Consider the following 19,693-nt stretch of genomic DNA (forward strand, 5'->3'; position numbering starts at 1 on the left):
TCCATACCTGACCCCATAACCGACCCCATAACCCTCTGACCCTATAACCGACCCTATAACTCCATACCTGACCCCATAACCGACCCCACAACCCTCTGACCCTATAACTGACCCCATACCTGACCCCATAACCCTCTGACCCTATAACCGATCCTATAACTCCATACCTGACCCCATAACCGACCCCACAACCCTCTGACCCTATAACTGACCCCATACCTGACCCCATACCCCTCTGACCCTATAACCGACCCCATACCCGACCCCATAACCCTCTGACCCTGTAACCGACCCTGTAACTCCATACCTGACCCCATAACCGACCCCATAACCCTCTGACCCCATACCCGACCCCATAGCCGACCCCATAACCCTCTGACCCTATAACCGACCCTATAACTCCATACCCGACCCCATAACCCTCTGACCCCATAACCGACCCCATAACTCTCTGACCCCATAACCGACCCTACAACCGACCCCACAATCCTCTGACCCTATAACCGACCCCATACCCGACCCCATAACCCTCTGACCCTATAACCGACCCCATAACTCCATACCCAACCCCATACCCGACCCCACAACCCTCTGACCCCATAACTGACCCCATAACCGACCCCATAACCCTCTGACCCTATAACCTACCCCATAACCAACCCCATACCCGACCCCATAACCCTCTGACCCTGTAACCGACCCTATAACTCCATACCTGACCCCATAACCGACCCCACAACCCTCTGACCCCATAACCGACCCTATATCCGACCCCATAACCTCTCTAACCCCGTACCTGACCCCATAACCCTCTGACCCTATAACCTACCCCATAAACAACCCTATAACTGACCCCATAACCCTCTGACCCTATAACCTACCCCATAACCAACCCCATCCCCGACCCCATAAACCTCTGACCCTATAACCGACCCTATAACTCCATACCTGACCCCATAACTGACCCCATAACCCTCTGTCCCTATAACCGACCCCATACCCGACCCCATAACCCTCTGACCCTATAACCAACCCCATAACCAACCCCATAACCCTCTGACCCTATAACCGACCCTATAACTCCATACCCGACCCCATACCCGACCCCATAACCCTCTGACCCTATAACCGACCCCATACCCGACCCCATAACCGACCCTGTAACTCCATACCTGACCCCATAACCGACCCCATAACCCTCTGACCCCATACCCGACCCCATAACCCTCTGACCCTATAACCGACCCTATAACTCCATACCTGACCCCATAACCGACCCCATAACCCTCTGACCCCATAACCGACCCCATAACCAACCCCATACCTGACCGCATAACCCTCTGACCCTATAACCGACCCTATAACTCCATACCTGACCCCATAACCGACCCCATAACCCTCTGACCCCATAACCGACCCCATAACCAACCCCATACCTGACCGCATAACCCTCTGACCCTATAACCGACCCTATAACTCCATACCTGACCCCATAACCGACCCCATAACCCTCTGACCCTATAACCGACCCCATAACTCTGACCCCATTGCAGCGCCCCGACCCTACAAAGGAATGTTGGACTACGACCCCATAAACGAACCCCTCCTCATCCGGACCCTCATCACAGGTTTATAGGGCCGCCTCCTTATAGGGTCGGCTCTTTATAGGGTCGCCTTCTTATAGGGTCAGGTTATGGGGTTATGGGATCAGCTGCTTATAGGGTCGCCTCCTTATAGGGTCAGGTTATGGGATCAGCTGCTTATAGGGCCACCTCCTTATAGGGTCGGCTCTTTATAGGGTCGCCTTCTTATAGGGTCAGGTTATGGGGTTATGGGATCAGCTGCTTATAGGGTCGCCTCCTTATAGGGTCAGGTTATGGGATCAGCTGCTTATAGGGCCACCTCCTTATAGGGTCGGCTCTTTATAGGGTCGCCTTCTTATAGGGTCAGGTTATGGGGTTATGGGATCAGCTGCTTATAGGGTCGCCTCCTTATAGGGTCAGGTTATGGGGTTATGGGATCAGCTGCTTATAGGGTCGCCCCCTTATAGGGTCGGGTTATGGGATCAGCTCCTTATAGGGTCGCCTCCTTATAGGGTCAGATTATAGGGTTATGGGATCGGCTCCTTATAGGGTCGGCTCCTTATAGGGTCGGGTTATGGGATCGGCTCCTTATAGGGTCGCCTCCTTATAGGGTTGGGTCCTTATAGGGTCGGCTCTTTATAGGGTCAGGTTATGGGGTTGTGGGATCAGCTCCTTATAGGGTCGCCCCCTTATAGGGTCAGGTTATGGGATCGGCTCCTTATAGGGTCGCCTCCTTATAGGGTTGGGTCCTTATAGGGTCGGCTCTTTATAGGGTCAGGTTATGGGGTTATGGGATCAGCTCCTTATAGGGTCGCCTCCTTATAGGGTCAGGTTATGGGGTTATGGGATCAGCTCCTTATAGGGTCGCCTCCTTATAGGGTCGGGTCCTTATAGGGTCGGCTCTTTATAGGGTCAGCTTCTAATAGGGTCGTTTCCTTATAGGGTCTGGTTATGGGGTTATGGGATCAGCTTCTTATAGGGTCGGCTCTTTATAGGGTCGACTTAAGGGGTTATGGGATCGGTTCCTTATAGGGTCAGCTTATGGGATCTGGTTGTTATGGGGTCGGGTCTTTATAGGGTCGGTTTATGGGGTCAGCTTTTAGGATGGGCTCTTTATAGGGTCGCCTTATGGGGTCGGCTTCTTATAGGGTCAGTTTATAGGGCCAGGGTTTGGGATCAGCTTCTTATAGGGTCGGCTTATGGGGTTGGGTTTTTATAGGGTCAGCTTATGGGGTCGGCTCCTTATGGGGTGAGTTTATGGGGTTGGCTTTTGGGATCGGCTCCTTATAGGGTCAGCTTATGGGATCTGGTCCTTATGGGGTTGGCTTATGGGGTCAGGTCCTTATAGGGTCCTTATGGGGTCACTATGGGGTCACTATGGGATCTTATGGGATTTATGGGGTCACTATGGGGTCCTATGGGATTTCTGGGGTCCTATGGGATTTTGTGGGGTTTTATTGGGTTTGTGGGGTCCTATGGGGTCTTATAGGGCTTATGGAGTTTTGTGGGATCCTATGGGGTCCTTTGGGGTCTTATAGGGGTTTATGGGGTCCTGTGGGGTCTTATAGGGCTTATGGGGTTTTGTGGGGTCCTATGGGGTTGTATGTGGTCCTATAGGGTCTTATGGGATTTATGGGGTCCTGTTGGGTCCCATGGGGTCTTATAGGGCTTATGGGATTTTGTGGGATCCTATGGGGTCCTCTGGGGTCTTATAGGGCTTATGGGGTTTTGTAGGGTCCTATGGGGCCTTATGGGGTTTATGGGGTCCTTTGGGGTTCTATAGGGCTTATGGGGTTTTGTGGGGTCTTATGGGGTTTATGGGGTCCTGTAGGGTCCTATGGTGTCTTATAGGGCTTTTGGGATTTTGTGGGATCCTATGGGGTCCTGTGGGGCCTTATAGGGCTTATGGGGTCTTATGGGATTTATGGGGTCCTGTGGGGTTTATGGGGTCTTATAGAGCTTATGGGGTTATGTGGGGCCTTATGAGGTCCTATGGGGTTTATGGGGTCCTATGGGATCTTACAGGATTTTGTGGGGTCCTATGGGGTTTAATGGGGTCCTGTGGGGTCCTATGGGGTCTTATAGGGCTTATGGGGTTTTGTGTGGTCCTATGGGGTTTAATGGGGTCCTGTGGGGTCCTATGGGGTCTTATGGGGTCCTAAGGGGTCTTATGGGGTCCTGTGGGGTCTTATAGTGCTTATGGGATTTTGTGGGGTTGATGGGATTTCTGGGTTTCCCCATAGACTTTTATAGGGCTCCTCCTCTTTGACCTTCCTAGAGCTTGACCCTACCAAGATGGCCGCCGCGCTGCCCTGCCTCCCCGCCTACATCCTCTTCCTGTGCATCCGGCGCGCCGATGACGTCAACGACGCGCGACGCCTGCAGTCCCTGCTGGGAGCCGCCATCAACGCCATCAAAGCCGTCCTGCAGGTGAGCGCAAAGACCCCATAAGGACCCCATAAGGACCCCATAAAAACCCCATAGAGGCCCCATAAGGACCCCATAGAGGGCACAAACCCCCAACCCCATAAAGACCCCAGAGAGACCCCATAACGACCCCATAGAGGCCCCAACCCCATAAGGACCCCATAGAGACCCCATAAAGGCCCCATAGAGGCCCCAAACCCCCAACCCCATAACGACCCCATAGAGACCCCATAAGGTCCCCATAGAGGCCCCAAGCCCATAGAGACCCCATAAAGACCCCAAACCCCATAAGGACCCCATAGGATCTCACTGGACCCCATAAGGACTGCATAAAGCCCTATAGGATCCCATAGAACCCCATAAATCCCATAGGACCCTATAAGACCCCATAGAGAAGTTTGTGGACCCCATAAGACCCCATAAACACCCATAAGATCCATAGAATCCCATAAGACTCCATAGGGCCCCATAAGACCCTATCAAACCCCATAAGACCCCATAAAGATTCACAGGCCCCCACAAAACCCCATAAGACCCCATTGGCCCCATAGGACCCCACAAGATCCCATAAGACCCTATAGGACCCCACAAGACCCCATAAGACCCCATAGTGACCCCACAAGACCCCATAGTGACCCCATAAGACCCCATAAAAACCCCATAAAGGCCCCATAGAGGCCCCAAACCCCATAAGGACCCCATAGGACCTCACTGGCCCCTATAAGGACTGCATAAAGCCCTATAGGACCCCATAGAACCCCATAAATCCCATAGGACCCTATAAGGCCCCATAGAGAAGTTTGTGGACCCCATAAGACCCCATAAACACCCATAAGACCCATAGAATCCCATAAGACCCCATAGGACCCCATAAGACCCTATAAGACCCCATAGAATCCCATAAAACCCTATAAGAACCCCATAAGAACCAACAGGACCCAATAACACCCCACAGGACCCCTTTAGGATCCCATAGAACCCCATACAGAAATTTCTGGACCCCATAACCCAACAGGACCCCACAGAACCCCATAAGACCCCGCAGTGACCCCACAGAATCCCATAAAACCCCATTGGACCCCATAAACCCCATAAAAGCCCACAAAATCCCGTAAGACCCCATAGTGACCCTATAGAATCCCATAAAACCCTATCAAACCCCGTAAGAACCCATAGGACCCCATAGAACTCCATAAATCCCATAGGGACCCCACAAGACTCCATAGTGACCCCATACAACCCCACAGAAACCCATAAGACCCTATAGAACCCCGAAAGACCCCACAGGGAAATTTCCAGACCCTATAAGACCCCATAGATCCCCATAGGACCTTATAGGACACCATAGAATCCCATAAAACCGTATCAAACCCTATAAGATCCCATAGGACCCCATAGAGACTCAAAGGCCCCCATAAGACCCCATAGGACCCCACAAATACCCCATAGGACCCAATGACGCCCCATAGAACCCCATAAGACCCCACAAGATCCCATAGGACCCCATAAGAACCCATAGGACCCAATGACGCCCCATAAAACCCCATAAGACCCCACAAACCCCACAAAAACCCCGTAAGACCCCATAAAACCCCATAGCGCAGCCCCAGCTTCCAGCTGACGGCGTTCTGGCTGGCTGAGACCCCATAGGACCCCATAAGACCCCATAAGACCCCATAAAACCCCATAAGACCCCATAGGACCCCATAGTGACCCCATAGTGACCCCATAGAGTCTCTTAGGCCCCCATAGACCCCATAGGACCCCAAGAGACCCTATGAGACCCCATGGGACCCCATAAGACCCCATAGAACCCAGTAAGACCCCATAAGACCCCATAGAGTCTCATAGGCTCCCATAGGACCCCATAGTGACCCCATAGTGACCCCATAGAGTCTCATAGGACCCCCTAAGACCCCATAGTGACCCCATAAGACCCCATAGAGTCTCATAGGCCCCCATAAGACCCCAAGAGACCCTATGAGACCCCATGGGACCCCATAAGACCCCATAGAACCCAATGAGACCCCATAGGACCCTAATAAGACTCCATAGAGTCTCATAGGACCCCCTAAGACCCCATAGTGACCCCATAAGACCCCATAGTGACCCCATAAGACTTGATAGAGTCCCATAGGACCCCCTAAGACCCCATAGCACCCCAAGAGACCCTGTGAGACCCCATGGGACCCCATGGGACCCCATAGAACCCAGTAAGACCCCATAAGACCCCATAGTGACCCCATAGGACCCCATAAGACCCCATAGTGACCCCAAGAGACCCTATGAGACCCCATGGGACCCCATAAGACCCCATAGAACCCAATAAGACCCCATAGTGACCCCATAGGACCCCATAAGACCCCAAGAGACCCTATGAGACCCCATGGGACCCCATAGAACCCAATAAGACCCCATAAGACCCCATAGTGACCCCATAGTGACCCCATAGAGTGTCCTAGGCCCCCATAAGACCCCATAGGACCCCAAGAGACGCTATGAGACCCCATAAGACCCCATAAGACCCCATAGGACCCCATAGAGTGTCGTAGGCCCCCATAAGACCCCATAGGACCCCAAGAGACCCTATGAGACCCCATGGGACCCCATAAGACCCCATAGAACCCAATAAGACCCCATAGGACCCCATAGTGACTCCCTAAGACCCCATAGTGACCCCATAAGACCCCATAGGACCCCATAAAGTCTCATAGCCCCCCATAGGAACCCAAGAGACCCTATGAGACCCCATAAGACCCCATAGTGACCCCATAAGACCCCATAGGACCCCATAAGACCCCATAGAGTCTCTTAGGCCCCCTAAGACCCCATAGGACCCCAGGAGACCCTATGAGACCCCAAGGGACCCCATAAGACCCCATAGAACCCAATAAGACCCCATAAGACCCCATAGAGTCTCATAGGACCCCCTAAGACCCCAAGAGACCCTATGAGACCCCATGGGACCCCATGGGACCCCATGGGACCCCATAGTGACCCCATAGTGACCTCATAGAGTGTCCTAGGCCCCCATAAGATCCCATAGGACCCCAAGAGACCCTATGAGACCCGATGGGACCCCATAGGACCCCAAGAGACCCTATGAGACCCCAAGGGACCCCATAAGACCCCAAGGGACCCCATAAGACCCCAAGGGACCCCATAAGACCCCAAGGGACCCCATAAGACCCCATAGAACCCAATAAGACCCCATAAGACCCCATAGAGTCTCATAACCCCCATAGATCCCCATAGACTCTCATAGCCCCCATAGGAACCCATAGGCCCCCATAGGAACCCATAAGACCCCATAGAACCCCATAATCCCCATAAACCCCATAAGACCCTACAAAAACCCTACAAAAACCCTACAAAACCCCATAGGGCAGCCCCAGCTTCCAGCTGACTGCGTTCTGGCTGGCTCAGACCCCATAGGACCCCATAGAACCCCATAGTCCCCCATAGAACCCCATAGTGACCCCATAAGCCCCCATAGGCCCTCATAGGACCCTATAAGACCCTATAAAACCCCATAGTGACCCCATAAGACCCCATAGAGTCTCATAACCCCCATAGGCCCCCATAGAGTCTCATAGCCCCCATAGGAACCCATAGGAACCCATAGGATCCAATGACACCCCATAGAACCCCATAATCCCCATAAACCCCATAAGACCCTACAAAAACCCTACAAAAACCCCATAAAACCCCATAGGGCAGCCCCAGCTTCCATCTGACTGCGTTCTGGCTGGCTGAGACCCCATAGGACCCCATAGAACCCCATAGTCCCCCATAAGACCCCATAGAACCCCATAGTGACCCCATAAGACCCCATAGGACCTTATAGGGTCTTATGGGGTCCTATAAAACCCCATAGTGACCCCATAAGACCCCATAGAGTCTCATAACCCCCATAGATCCCCATAGAGTCTCATAGCCCCCCATAGGAACCCATAGGAACCCATAGGAACCCATAGAACCCCATAATCCCCATAAACCCCATAAGACCCTACAAAAACCCTACAAAAACCCCATAAAACCCCATAGGGCAGCCCCAGCTTCCATCTGACTGCGTTCTGGCTGGCTGAGACCCCATAGGACCCCATAGAACCCCATAGTCCCCCATAAGACCCCATAGAACCCCATAGTGACCCCATAAGACCCCATAGGACCTTATAGGGTCTTATGGGGTCCTATAAAACCCCATAGTGACCCCATAAGACCCCATAGAGTCTCATAACCCCCATAGATCCCCATAGAGTCTCATAGCCCCCCATAGGAACCCATAGGAACCCATAGGAACCCATAGGAACCCATAGGAACCCATAGGAACCCATAGGAACCCATAGAACCCCATAATCCCCATAAACCCCATAAGACCCTACAAAAACCCTACAAAAACCCCATAAAACCCCATAGGGCAGCCCCAGCTTCCATCTGACTGCGTTCTGGCTGGCTGAGACCCCATAGGACCCCATAGAACCCCATAGTCCCCCATAAGACCCCATAGAACCCCATAGTGACCCCATAAGACCTTATAGGGTCTTATGGGGTCCTATAAAACCCCATAGTGACCCCATAAGACCCCATAGAGTCTCATAACCCCCATAGATCCCCATAGAGTCTCATAGCCCCCCATAGGAACCCATAGGAACCCATAGGAACCCATAGGAACCCATAGGAACCCATAGAACCCCATAATCCCCATAAACCCCATAAGACCCTACAAAAACCCTACAAAAACCCCATAAAACCCCATAGGGCAGCCCCAGCTTCCATCTGACTGCGTTCTGGCTGGCTGAGACCCCATAGGACCCCATAGAACCCCATAGTCCCCCATAAGACCCCATAGAACCCCATAGTGACCCCATAAGACCTTATAGGGTCTTATGGGGTCCTATAAAACCCCATAGTGACCCCATAAGACCCCATAGAGTCTCATAACCCCCATAGATCCCCATAGAGTCTCATAGCCCCCCATAGGAACCCATAGGAACCCATAGGAACCCATAGGAACCCATAGGAACCCATAGGAACCCATAGAACCCCATAATCCCCATAAACCCCATAAGACCCTACAAAAACCCTACAAAAACCCCATAAAACCCCATAGGGCAGCCCCAGCTTCCATCTGACTGCGTTCTGGCTGGCTGAGACCCCATAGGACCCCATAGAACCCCATAGTCCCCCATAAGACCCCATAGAACCCCATAGTGACCCCATAAGACCCCATAGGACCTTATAGGGTCTTATGGGGTCCTATAAAACCCCATAGTGACCCCATAAGACCCCATAGAGTCTCATAACCCCCATAGATCCCCATAGAGTCTCATAGCCCCCCATAGGAACCCATAGGAACCCATAGGAACCCATAGGAACCCATAGGAACCCATAGGAACCCATAGGAACCCATAGAACCCCATAATCCCCATAAACCCCATAAGACCCTACAAAAACCCTACAAAAACCCCATAAAACCCCATAGGGCAGCCCCAGCTTCCATCTGACCGCATTCTGGCTGGCCAACTGCTGCCGCCTGCTGCACTGCCTGAAGCAATACAGCGGGGACCCGGTGAGCCGCTCGTTAATTAACGGCGCTCGTTAATTGCCACGGCTCGTTAATTAACCTCGTTAACGGCGCCGCGCGGTTTGTGGGGTCGGCTCTCGTTTGTAGGGTCTGGGGGGTCGGGATTTAGTGGGGTTTTCTGGGGTTACGGGGGGTCAGAATGGATGCTGGGGGGTCTTATGGGGTTTTGTGGGGTTTTATGGGGTTTATGGGGTTTTTATGGGGTTTTGTGGGGTCTTATGGGGTCTTATGGGGTTGTATGGGGTTTTTATGGGGTCTTATGGGGTTTATGGGGTTGTATGGGGTCCTGTGGGGTTGTATGGGGTTCTTATGGGGTCTTATGGGGTTTATGGGTTTCTATGGGGTTCTCATGGGGTCTTATGGGGTTTATGGGTTTCTATGGGGTTCTTATGGGGTTTATGGGTTTCTATGGGGTTCTTATGGGGTTTATGGGTTTCTATGGGGGTCTTATGGGGTCTTATGAGGTTTATGGGGTTCTATGGGGTTCTTATGGGGTCTTATGGGGTTCTATGGGGTTCTATGGGGTTCTTATGGGGTCCTGTGGGGTCGTATGGGGTTCTTATGGGGTCCTGTGGGGTCGTATGGGGTTCTTATGGGGTCCTGTGGGGTCGTATGGGGTTCTTATGGGGTCCTGTGGGGTCGTATGGGGTTGTTATGGGGTCCGGTGGGGTTGTATGGGGTTCTTATGGGGTCGTATGGGGTTTATGGGGTTGTATGGGGTCCTGTGGGGTTGTATGGGGTTCTTATGGGGTTTATGGGCTTGTTATGGGATCCTATGGGTTCTTATGGGGTCTTATGGGGTTTATGGGGTTGTTATGGGGTCTTATGGGTCCTCTGGGGTTGTATGGGCTTGTATGGGGTTCTTATGGGGTCTTATGGGGTTTATGGGTTTCTATGGGGTTCTTATGGGGTCTTAGGGGGTTTATGGGTTTCTATGGGGTTCTTATGGGGTCTTAGGGGGTTTATGGGTTTCTATGGGGTCTTATGGGGTTTATGGGGTTCTATGGGGTTCTTATGGGGTCTTATGGGGTTTATGGGGTCTTATGGGGTTGTATGGGGTTCTTATGGGGTTCTTATGGGGTCTTATGGGGTTCTTATGGGGTTGTATGGGGTCCTGTGGGGTTGTATGGGGTTCTTATGGGGTCTTATGGGATTGTATGGGGTTTTTATGGGGTTTTATGGGGTTTATGGGGGTTTTATGGGGTCTTATGGGGTTGTATGGGGTCCTGTGGGGTTGTATGGGGTCTTATGGGTTTCTATGGGGTTCTTATGGGGTCTTATGGGGTTTATGGGTTTCTATGGGGTTCTTATGGGGTCTTATGGGGTTTATGGGGTTGTATGGGGTTCTTATGGGGTCTTATGGGGTCCTGTGGGGTTGTATGGGGTTCTTATGGGGTTGTATGGGGTTTTTATGGGGTTTTTATGGGGTTGTTATGGGGTCTTATGGGGTTCTTATGGGGTCCTGTGGGGTTGTATGGGGTTCTTATGGGGTTTTTATGGGGTCTTATGGGGTCTTATGGGGTTCTTATGGGGTTTATGGGTTTCTATGGGGTTCTTATGGGGTCTTATGGGGTTTATGGGTTTCTATGGGGTTCTTATGGTGTCTTATGGGGTTTATGGGTTTTTATGGGGTTCTTATGGGGTCTTATGGGGTTTATGGGGTTCTATGGGGTTTATGGGGTCTTATGGGGTTTATGGGTCTCTATGGGGTTCTTATGGGGTCCTGTGGGGTTGTATGGGGTCTTATGGGTTTCTATGGGGTTCTTATGGGGTCTTATGGGGTTTATGGGGTTGTATGGGGTCCTGTGGGGTTGTATGGGGGTCTTATGGGGTTGTATGGGGTTTTATGGGGTTTATGGGGTTCTTATGGGGTCTTATGGGGTTGTTTGGGGTTCTTATGGGGTTTTTATGGGGTTGTTATGGGGTCTTATGGGGTTTATGGGTTTCTATGGGGTTCTTATGGGGTTGTATGGGGTTCTTATGGGGTCTTATGGGGTCCTGTGGGGTTGTATGGGGTTCTTATGGGGTTGTATGGGGTTTTTATGGGGTTTTTATGGGGTTGTTATGGGGTCTTATGGGGTTCTTATGGGGTCCTGTGGGGTTGTATGGGGTTCTTATGGGGTTTTTATGGGGTCTTATGGGGTCTTATGGGGTTCTTATGGGGTTTATGGGTTTCTTATGGGGTTTATGGGTTTCTATGGGGTTCTTATGGGGTCTTATGGGGTTTATGGGTTTCTATGGGGTTCTTATGGTGTCTTATGGGGTTTATGGGTTTTTATGGGGTTCTTATGGGGTCTTATGGGGTTTATGGGGTTCTATGGGGTTCTTATGGGGTTTATGGGGTCTTATGGGGTTTATGGGTCTCTATGGGGTTCTTATGGGGTCCTGTGGGGTTGTATGGGGTCTTATGGGTTTCTATGGGGTTCTTATGGGGTCTTATGGGGTTTATGGGGTTGTATGGGGTCCTGTGGGGTTGTATGGGGGTCTTATGGGGTTGTATGGGGTTTTATGGGGTTTATGGGGTTGTTTGGGGTTCTTATGGGGTTTTTATGGGGTTGTTATGGGGTCTTATGGGGTTTATGGGTTTCTATGGGGTTCTTATGGGGTTCTTCTGGGGTTTATGGGTTTCTATGGGGTTCTTATGGGGTCTTATGGGGTTTATGGGTTTCTATGGGGTTCTTATGGGGTCTTATGGGGTTTATGGGTTTCTATGGGGTCTTATGGGTTTCTATGGGGTTCTTATGGGGTCCTATGGGTTCTTATGGGTCCTATGGGGTCTTATGGGCTTGTATGGGGTTCTTATGGGGTCACTATGGGGTTCTTATGGGGTCCTGTGGGGTTGTATGGGGTTCTTATGGGGTCTTATGGGGTTTATGGGGTTGTATGGGGTCGTATGGGGTTTTATGGGGTTGTTATGGGGTTGTTATGGGGTCCTGTGGGGTTGTATGGGGTTCTTATGGGGTTTTTATGGGGTCTTATGGGGTTTTTATGGGGTCTTATGGGGTCCTGTGGGGTTGTATGGCGTTGTATGGGGGTCTTATGGGGTCTTATGGGGTTTATGGGGTTGTATGGAGTCCTGTGGGGTTGTATGGGGTTCTTATGGGGTCTTATGGGGTTGTATGGGGTCCTGTGGGGTTGTATGGGGTTCTTATGGGGTTGTATGGGGTCTTATGGGGTTTTTATGGGGTCCTATGGGATCTTATAAGGTCTTATGGGGTCCTATGGGGTTCTTATGGGGTCCTATGGGGTCTTATCGGGTTCTGTGGGGTCTTATGGGGTCCTATGGGGGCCTGTGGGGTCATATGGGGTTCTTATAGGGTCCTATGGGGTCGTATGGGGTCTTGTGGGTCCTATGGGGTTGTATGGGGGTCTTATGAGGTCACTATGGTGTTCTTATGGGGTCTTATGGGGGCCTATGGGATTGTATGGGGCTTTTATGGGGTCCTACGGGGTCTTATAAGGTCTTATGGGGTCCTATGGGGTTCTTATGGGGTCCTATGGGTTCTTATGGGGTCTTGTGCGGTCACTATGGGGTCTTATGGGGTTTATGGGGTTGTATGGGGTCATATGGGGTCTTTACGGGGTCCTATGGGGTTGTATGGGGTTTTTATGGGGTCCTATGGGATCTTATAAGGTCTTAAGGAGTCCTATGGGATTCTATGGGGCCCTATGGGGGTCCTACCGGTTCTTATGGGGTCTTGTGGGTTCTTATGGGGTCTTATGGGGTTGTATGGGGTTCTTATGGGGTCTTATGGGTTTGTATGCGGTTCTTATGGGGTCTTATGGGGTTGTATGGGGTTCTTATGGGGTTTATGGGGTTGGATGGGGTCCTGTGGGGTTGTATGGGGTTGTTATGGGGTCTTATGGGGTTTATGGGGTTGTTATGGGGTCCTCTGGGGTCGTATGGGTTGTTATGGGTCCTATGGGGTTGTATGGGCTTGTATGGGTTCTTATGGGGTCACTATGGGGTCCTGTGGGGTCCTATGGGGTCGTATGGGGTCCTGTGGGGTTGTATGGGGTTTTTATTGGGTCTTATGGGGTTGTATGGGGTCCTGTGGGGTTGTATGGGGTTGTATGGGGTTTTTATGGGGTTTTATGGGGTCCTGTGGGGTTGTATGGGGTTGTATGGGGTTCTTATGGGGTCTTATTGGGTTGTATGGGGTTCTTATGGGGTCTTATTGGGTTGTATGGGGTTCTTATGGGGTCTTATGGGGTCCTGTGGGGTCTTGTGGGGTTTATGGGCTTGTATGGGGTCTTATGGGCTTGTATGGGGTCTTATGGGCTTGTATGGGGTTCTTATGGGCTTGTATGAGATCTTATGTGTTCTTATGGGGTTCGTATGGGGTCTTATGGGGTCGTATGGGGTCCTATGGGGTTCTTATGGGGTCTTTTGGGGGCCTTTTGGGTCCTTTGGGGTCTTATGGGTGCCTATGGGGTTGTATGGGGTTCTTATGGGGTCCTATAAGGTCTTAAGGGGTCCTATGGGATTCTATGGGGTCCTATGGGGTTGTATGGGGTTCTTATGGGGTTTTATGGGATTCTATGGAGTCTTATGGGGTCCTATGGGGTCTTATTGGATTGTATGGGGTCACTGTGGGGTCTTATGGGATCTTGTTGGGTCCTATGGGGTGTTTATGGGGTCCTATTGGGTCTTATGGGGTTTATGGGCTTCTATGGGGCTTCATGGGTCTTTATGGGGTCCTATGGGGTTTATGGGGTTCTATGGGATTTATGGGGTCTTGTGGGGTCTTTATGGATTTATGGGGTCCTGTGGGGTCTTTATGGGGTCCTGTGGGGTCTTATGGGGTTCTGTGGGGCTTTATGGGGTCCTATGGGGTCTTTATGGGGTTTATGGGGTCTTTATGGGGTTTATGGGGTCCTTTGGGTCTTTATGGGGTCTTTATGGGGTCCATGGGGTCCTGTGAGGGTTTATGGGTTTTATGGGATCTTTTTGGGGTTTTATGGGGTCTTTTTGGGTTTTATGGGATCTTTATGGGTTTTATGGGGTCTTTATGGGTTTTAAGGGGTCTGTATGGGTCTCATGGGGTCTGTATGGGTTCTTTATGGGGTCTTCTGTTTGTGTAGGGTTTCATGAGCCAGAACAGCCCGAAACAAAACGAGCAGAGCTTGAGGAACTTCGACCTGACGGAGTACAGGGAGGTGCTGAGCCGCCTCTGCACCAACATTTATGGCCAGCTCTGCGGGGTGGCCGAAAGGATCCTACAGCCCATCTTGGGTAACGGCCCTACAAAGTCCCATTCCCCCATAAGAACCCGTAGGAATCCTTAGAACCCCCTAAAACCCCATAGAACCCCGTAAAACCCCATAGAACCCCGTAAAACCCCATAGAACCCCGTAAAACCCCGTAAGACCCCGTAAGACCCCGTAAGACCCCGTAAGACCCCGTAAGACCCCGTAAGACCCCGTAAGACCCCGTAAGACCCCATGGAACCCATAGAACCCCATAACGACCCTATAGGACTCCATAAGATGCCTTTCCCCTTTAAGGACCCCATTGGACCCCATAGGACCCTATAGGACCCCATAAGATGCCTTTCCCCTTTAAGGACCCCATTAGACCCCATAGGACCCTATAGGACCCCATAAGATGCCTTTCCCCTTTAAGGACCCTATAAGACCCCATGGAACCCTATAAGACCCCATTGGACCCTATAAGACCCTCTAAGATGCCTTTCCCCCTTAAGGACCTTATAAGACCCCATGGAACCCTATAAGATGCCATAGGACCCCATAAGACCCCATAAAACCCCATTGGATCCCTTTGTCCCTTAAGGACCCTATAAGACCCCATGGGACCCCATAAAACCCCATTGGATCCCTTTGTCCCTTAAGGACCCTATAAGACCCCATGGGACCCCATAAGACCCCTGTCCCCCTTAAGGACCCCATAAAACCCCATAAGACCCCATGGAACCCATAGAACCCCATAACGACCCTATAGGACTCCATAAGATGCCTTTCCCCTTTAAGGACCCTATAAGATACCATGGAATCCCATAGGACCCCATAAGACCCTATTGGACCCCATTGGACCCCATAAGATCCCTTTCTCCCTTAAAGACCCTATAAGACCCCATGGGACCCCATAAGACTCTTTTCCCCCTTAAGGACCCTATAAGACCCCATGGAATCCTATAAGATCCCATAGGACCCCATGGAACCCCGTAGGACCCCATAGCGACCCCGAAAGACCCCATAAGATCCCTTTGTCCCATAAGGAACCTATAAGACCCTATAAGATGCCTTTCTGCCCTAAGGACCCTATAAGATACCATGGAATCCCATAAGACCCCATAGGACCCCATTGGACCCCACAGCGACCCTATAGGACCCCATAAGATGCCTTTCCCCTTTAAGGACCCTGTAAGACCCCATGGGACCCCATAAGACTCCACTGGACGCCATAAGATCCCTTTGTCCCATAAGGACCCCATAAGACCCCATGGAACCCCATAAGACCCCATTGGACCCTATAGGACCCCATAAGACCCCTGTCCCGTTTAAGGACCCTATAAGACCCCATGGAACCCCATAGGACTCCTTTTATCCCATAAGACCCTATAAGATGCTTTTCCCCCTTAAGGACCCCATAAGACCCCATGGGACCCCGTAAGACCCCATTGGACGCTACAGGACCCCATAAGATGCCTTTCCCCTTTAAGGACCCCATAAGACCCCATGGAACCCTATAAGACCCCATTGGACCCTATAAGACCCTATAAGATGCCTTTCCCCCTTAAAGACCCTATAAGACCCCATGGAACCCTATAAGATGCCGTAGGACCCCATAAGACCCCATAGGACCCCATAAAACCCCATTGGATCCCTTTGTCCCTTAAGGACCCTATAAGACCCCATGGGACCCCATAAAACCCCATTGGATCCCTTTGTCCCTTAAGGACCCTATAAGACCCCATGGGACCCCATAAGACCCCTGTCCCCCTTAAGGACCCTATAAGACCCCATGGAACCCCATAAGACCCCTTTGGACCCTATAGGACCCCATAAGACCCCTGTCCCGTTTAAGGACCCTATAAGACCCCATGGAACCCCATAGGACCCCTTTTGTCCCATAACGACCCCATAAGACCCTATAAGATGCTTTTCCCCCTTAAGGACCCCATAAGACCCCATGGGACCCCATAAGACCCCATTGGACCCTACAGGACCCCATAAGATGCCTTTCCCCTTTAAGGACCCTATAAGACCCCATTGGACCCTACAGGACCCCATAAGATGCCTTTCCCCTTTAAGGACCCCATAAGACCCCATGGAACCCTATAAGACCCCATTGGACCCTATAAGATGCCTTTACCCCTTAAGGACCCTATAAGACCCCGTGGAACCCTATAAGATGCCATAGGACCCCATGGAATCCCATAGGACCCCATAAGACCCCATAGGACCCTATAGGACCCCATAAGATCCCTTTGTCCCATAAGGACCCTATAAGACCCCATGGGACCCCATAAGACCCCTGTCCCCCTTAAGGACCCTATAAGACCCCATGGAACCCCATAAGACCCCATTGGACCCTATAGGACCCCATAAGATGCCTTTCCCCTTTAAGGACCCTATAAGACCCCATGGAACCCCATAGGACTCCTTTTGTCCCATAACGACCCCATAAGACCCTATAAGATCCCTTTCCCCCTTAAGGACCCTATAATACCCCACAGAACCCCATAAGATCCCTTGGCCTCATAATGACCCTATAAGACCCCGTAAGATGCCTTTACCCCTTAAGGACCCTATAAGACCCCGTGGAACCCTATAAGATGCCATAGGACCCCTTAAGACCCCATTGGACCCCATAGGACCCTATAAGACCCCATAAGATCCCTTTGTCCCATGAGGACCCTATAAGAACTTATGGGACCCCATAAGACCCCATAAGATCCCATAGGACCCCATAAATCCTCATAAGACCCCATAAGACCCCTTTGCCCCATAAGGACCCCATAAATCCCCCTTAAGATCCCATAAGACCCCTTTACCCTGTAAGGACCCCGTAAGACCCCATAAATCCCCCATAAGACCCCATAAGGACCCCATAAGACCCCATAAATGCCCCATAAATCCCCCATAAGACCCCATAAGGACCCCATAAGACACCTTAGCCCTATAAGGACCCCATAAATCCCCCATAAGACCCCATAGAACCCTCTTACCCCATAAGAACCCCATAAATCCCCCATAAGACCCCATAAATCCCCCATAAGGACCCCATAAAACCTCCTTATCCTGTAGGGACCCCATAAAAACCCCTAAGAGCTCATAAGACCCCATAAGGACCCCATAAAACCTCCTTATCCTATAGGGACCCCATAAAACCCCGTAAGAGCCCATAAGACCCCATAGAATCCCACAAATCCCCCATAAGACGCAATAGGACCCCATAAGACCCCATAAAACCCCATAAATCCCCCACAGGACCCCATAAGACCCTATAAGACACCTTTGCCCTATAAGGACCCCATAAGACCCCATTGGACCTCATAGGACCTCCTTATTTTATAGGGACCGCATAAGACCCCATAGGACCGCATCAGATCCCATAAGACCCTATAAGGACCCCATAAAACCACATAAGACCCCATAGGACCCCAGAAGATCCCATAAGACCCCATCCGATCCCATAGGATCTCATAGGACCCCATAAATCTGCCATAAGACCCCATAGAACCCCATAGGACCCCATAAGACACCTTTGCCCTATAAGGATCCCATAAGACCCCATAGGACCCCATAGGACCTCCTTATTTTATAGGGACCCCATAAGACCCCATAGGACACCATCAGATCCCATAGGACCCTGTAAGACCCCATAGGACCCTGTAAGGACCCCATAAGGACCCCATAAATCCCCCATAAGACCCCATAAAACCCCCTTGCCCCATAAGGACTGCATAAGGACCCCATAAATCCCCCATAAGACCCCATAAGAACGCTATAAGACCCCATAAAACCCCATGAAACCCCATTAGGACCCCATAAGACCCCCATTGAACCCCCTTATCCCATAACAACCCCATAAGACTCCATAAAGCCCCATAAGACCCCATAAGACCTCATAGGACTCCATAGGACCCCAGAAAATCCCGTAAATCTCCCGTAAGACCCCATAGGACCCCGTAAGACCCCATAAGGACCCCATGAGACCCCATAAATCTCCCATAAAACCCCATAAGACCCCATAGGACCCCATAAAACCCCATAGGACCCCATAAATCTCCCATAAGACCCCATAGGACCCCATCAGATCCCATAAGACCCTATAAGGACCCCATAAACCCCCATAAGACCCCTTAAGGACCCCATAAAACCCCATCAGAGTCCATAGGACCCCCTCAGATCCCATAGGAACTCACAGGACCCCATAAATCTCCCATAAGACCCCATAGGACCCTGTAAGACCCCACAAGGACCCCATAAGACCCCATAGGACCCTATAAGACACATTTGCCCTATAAGGATCCCGTAAGTCCCCATAGGACCCCATAGGACCTCGTTATCTTATAGGGACCCCATAAGACCCCATAGGACACCATCAGATCCCATAAGACCGTATAAGGACCCCATAAAACCCCATAAGACCCCATAAGGACCCCATAAATCTCCCATAAGACCAGATAGGACCCCATAGGATCCCATAAATCTCCCGTAAGACCCCATAAGACCCCATAGGACCCCATAGGACCCCATAGGACCCCATAGGACCCCATAGGACCCCATAGGACCCCATAGGACCCCATAGGGACCCCATAAGACCACTTAAGACCCCATAAATCACCCATAAGACCCCATAAGGACCCCATAGGACCCCATAGGACCTCCTTATCTTATAGGGACCCCATAAGACCCCATAGGACCCCATCAGACCCCATAAGACCCCATAGGACCCCATAAGACCCCATAAGACCCTGTAAGGACCCCATAAGGACCCCATAAATCCCCCATAAGACCCCATAAGAACCCTATAAGACCCCATAAAACCCCATGAAACCCCAGTAGGACCCCATAAGACCCCCATTGAACCCCCTTATCCCATAACAACCCCATAAGACCCCATAAA

General features: G+C 51.2%; 1 protein-coding gene across 5 annotated transcripts in view; it reads left to right on the forward strand.

The window, feature by feature from the left end:
- Window positions 1–19,693, forward strand: part of MYO5B (myosin VB) — a 171,885-nt gene that overhangs the window by 112,257 nt on the left and 39,935 nt on the right. For all 5 annotated transcript variants that reach the window (XM_090131507.1, XM_090131510.1, XM_090131511.1 and 2 more), the window contains 4 exons: window positions 1,554–1,628; window positions 3,862–4,013; window positions 9,496–9,582; window positions 14,683–14,833. In XM_090131507.1, the coding sequence (XP_089987633.1) occupies window positions 1,554–1,628; window positions 3,862–4,013; window positions 9,496–9,582; window positions 14,683–14,833 (465 nt within the window). The remainder of the gene's footprint in view (window positions 1–1,553; window positions 1,629–3,861; window positions 4,014–9,495; window positions 9,583–14,682; window positions 14,834–19,693) is intronic.

Source organism: Phasianus colchicus, chromosome Z (genome assembly GCF_987193195.1).
Source record: "Phasianus colchicus chromosome Z, bPhaCol1.hap1.1, whole genome shotgun sequence".
Lineage (NCBI taxonomy): Eukaryota > Metazoa > Chordata > Aves > Galliformes > Phasianidae > Phasianus > Phasianus colchicus.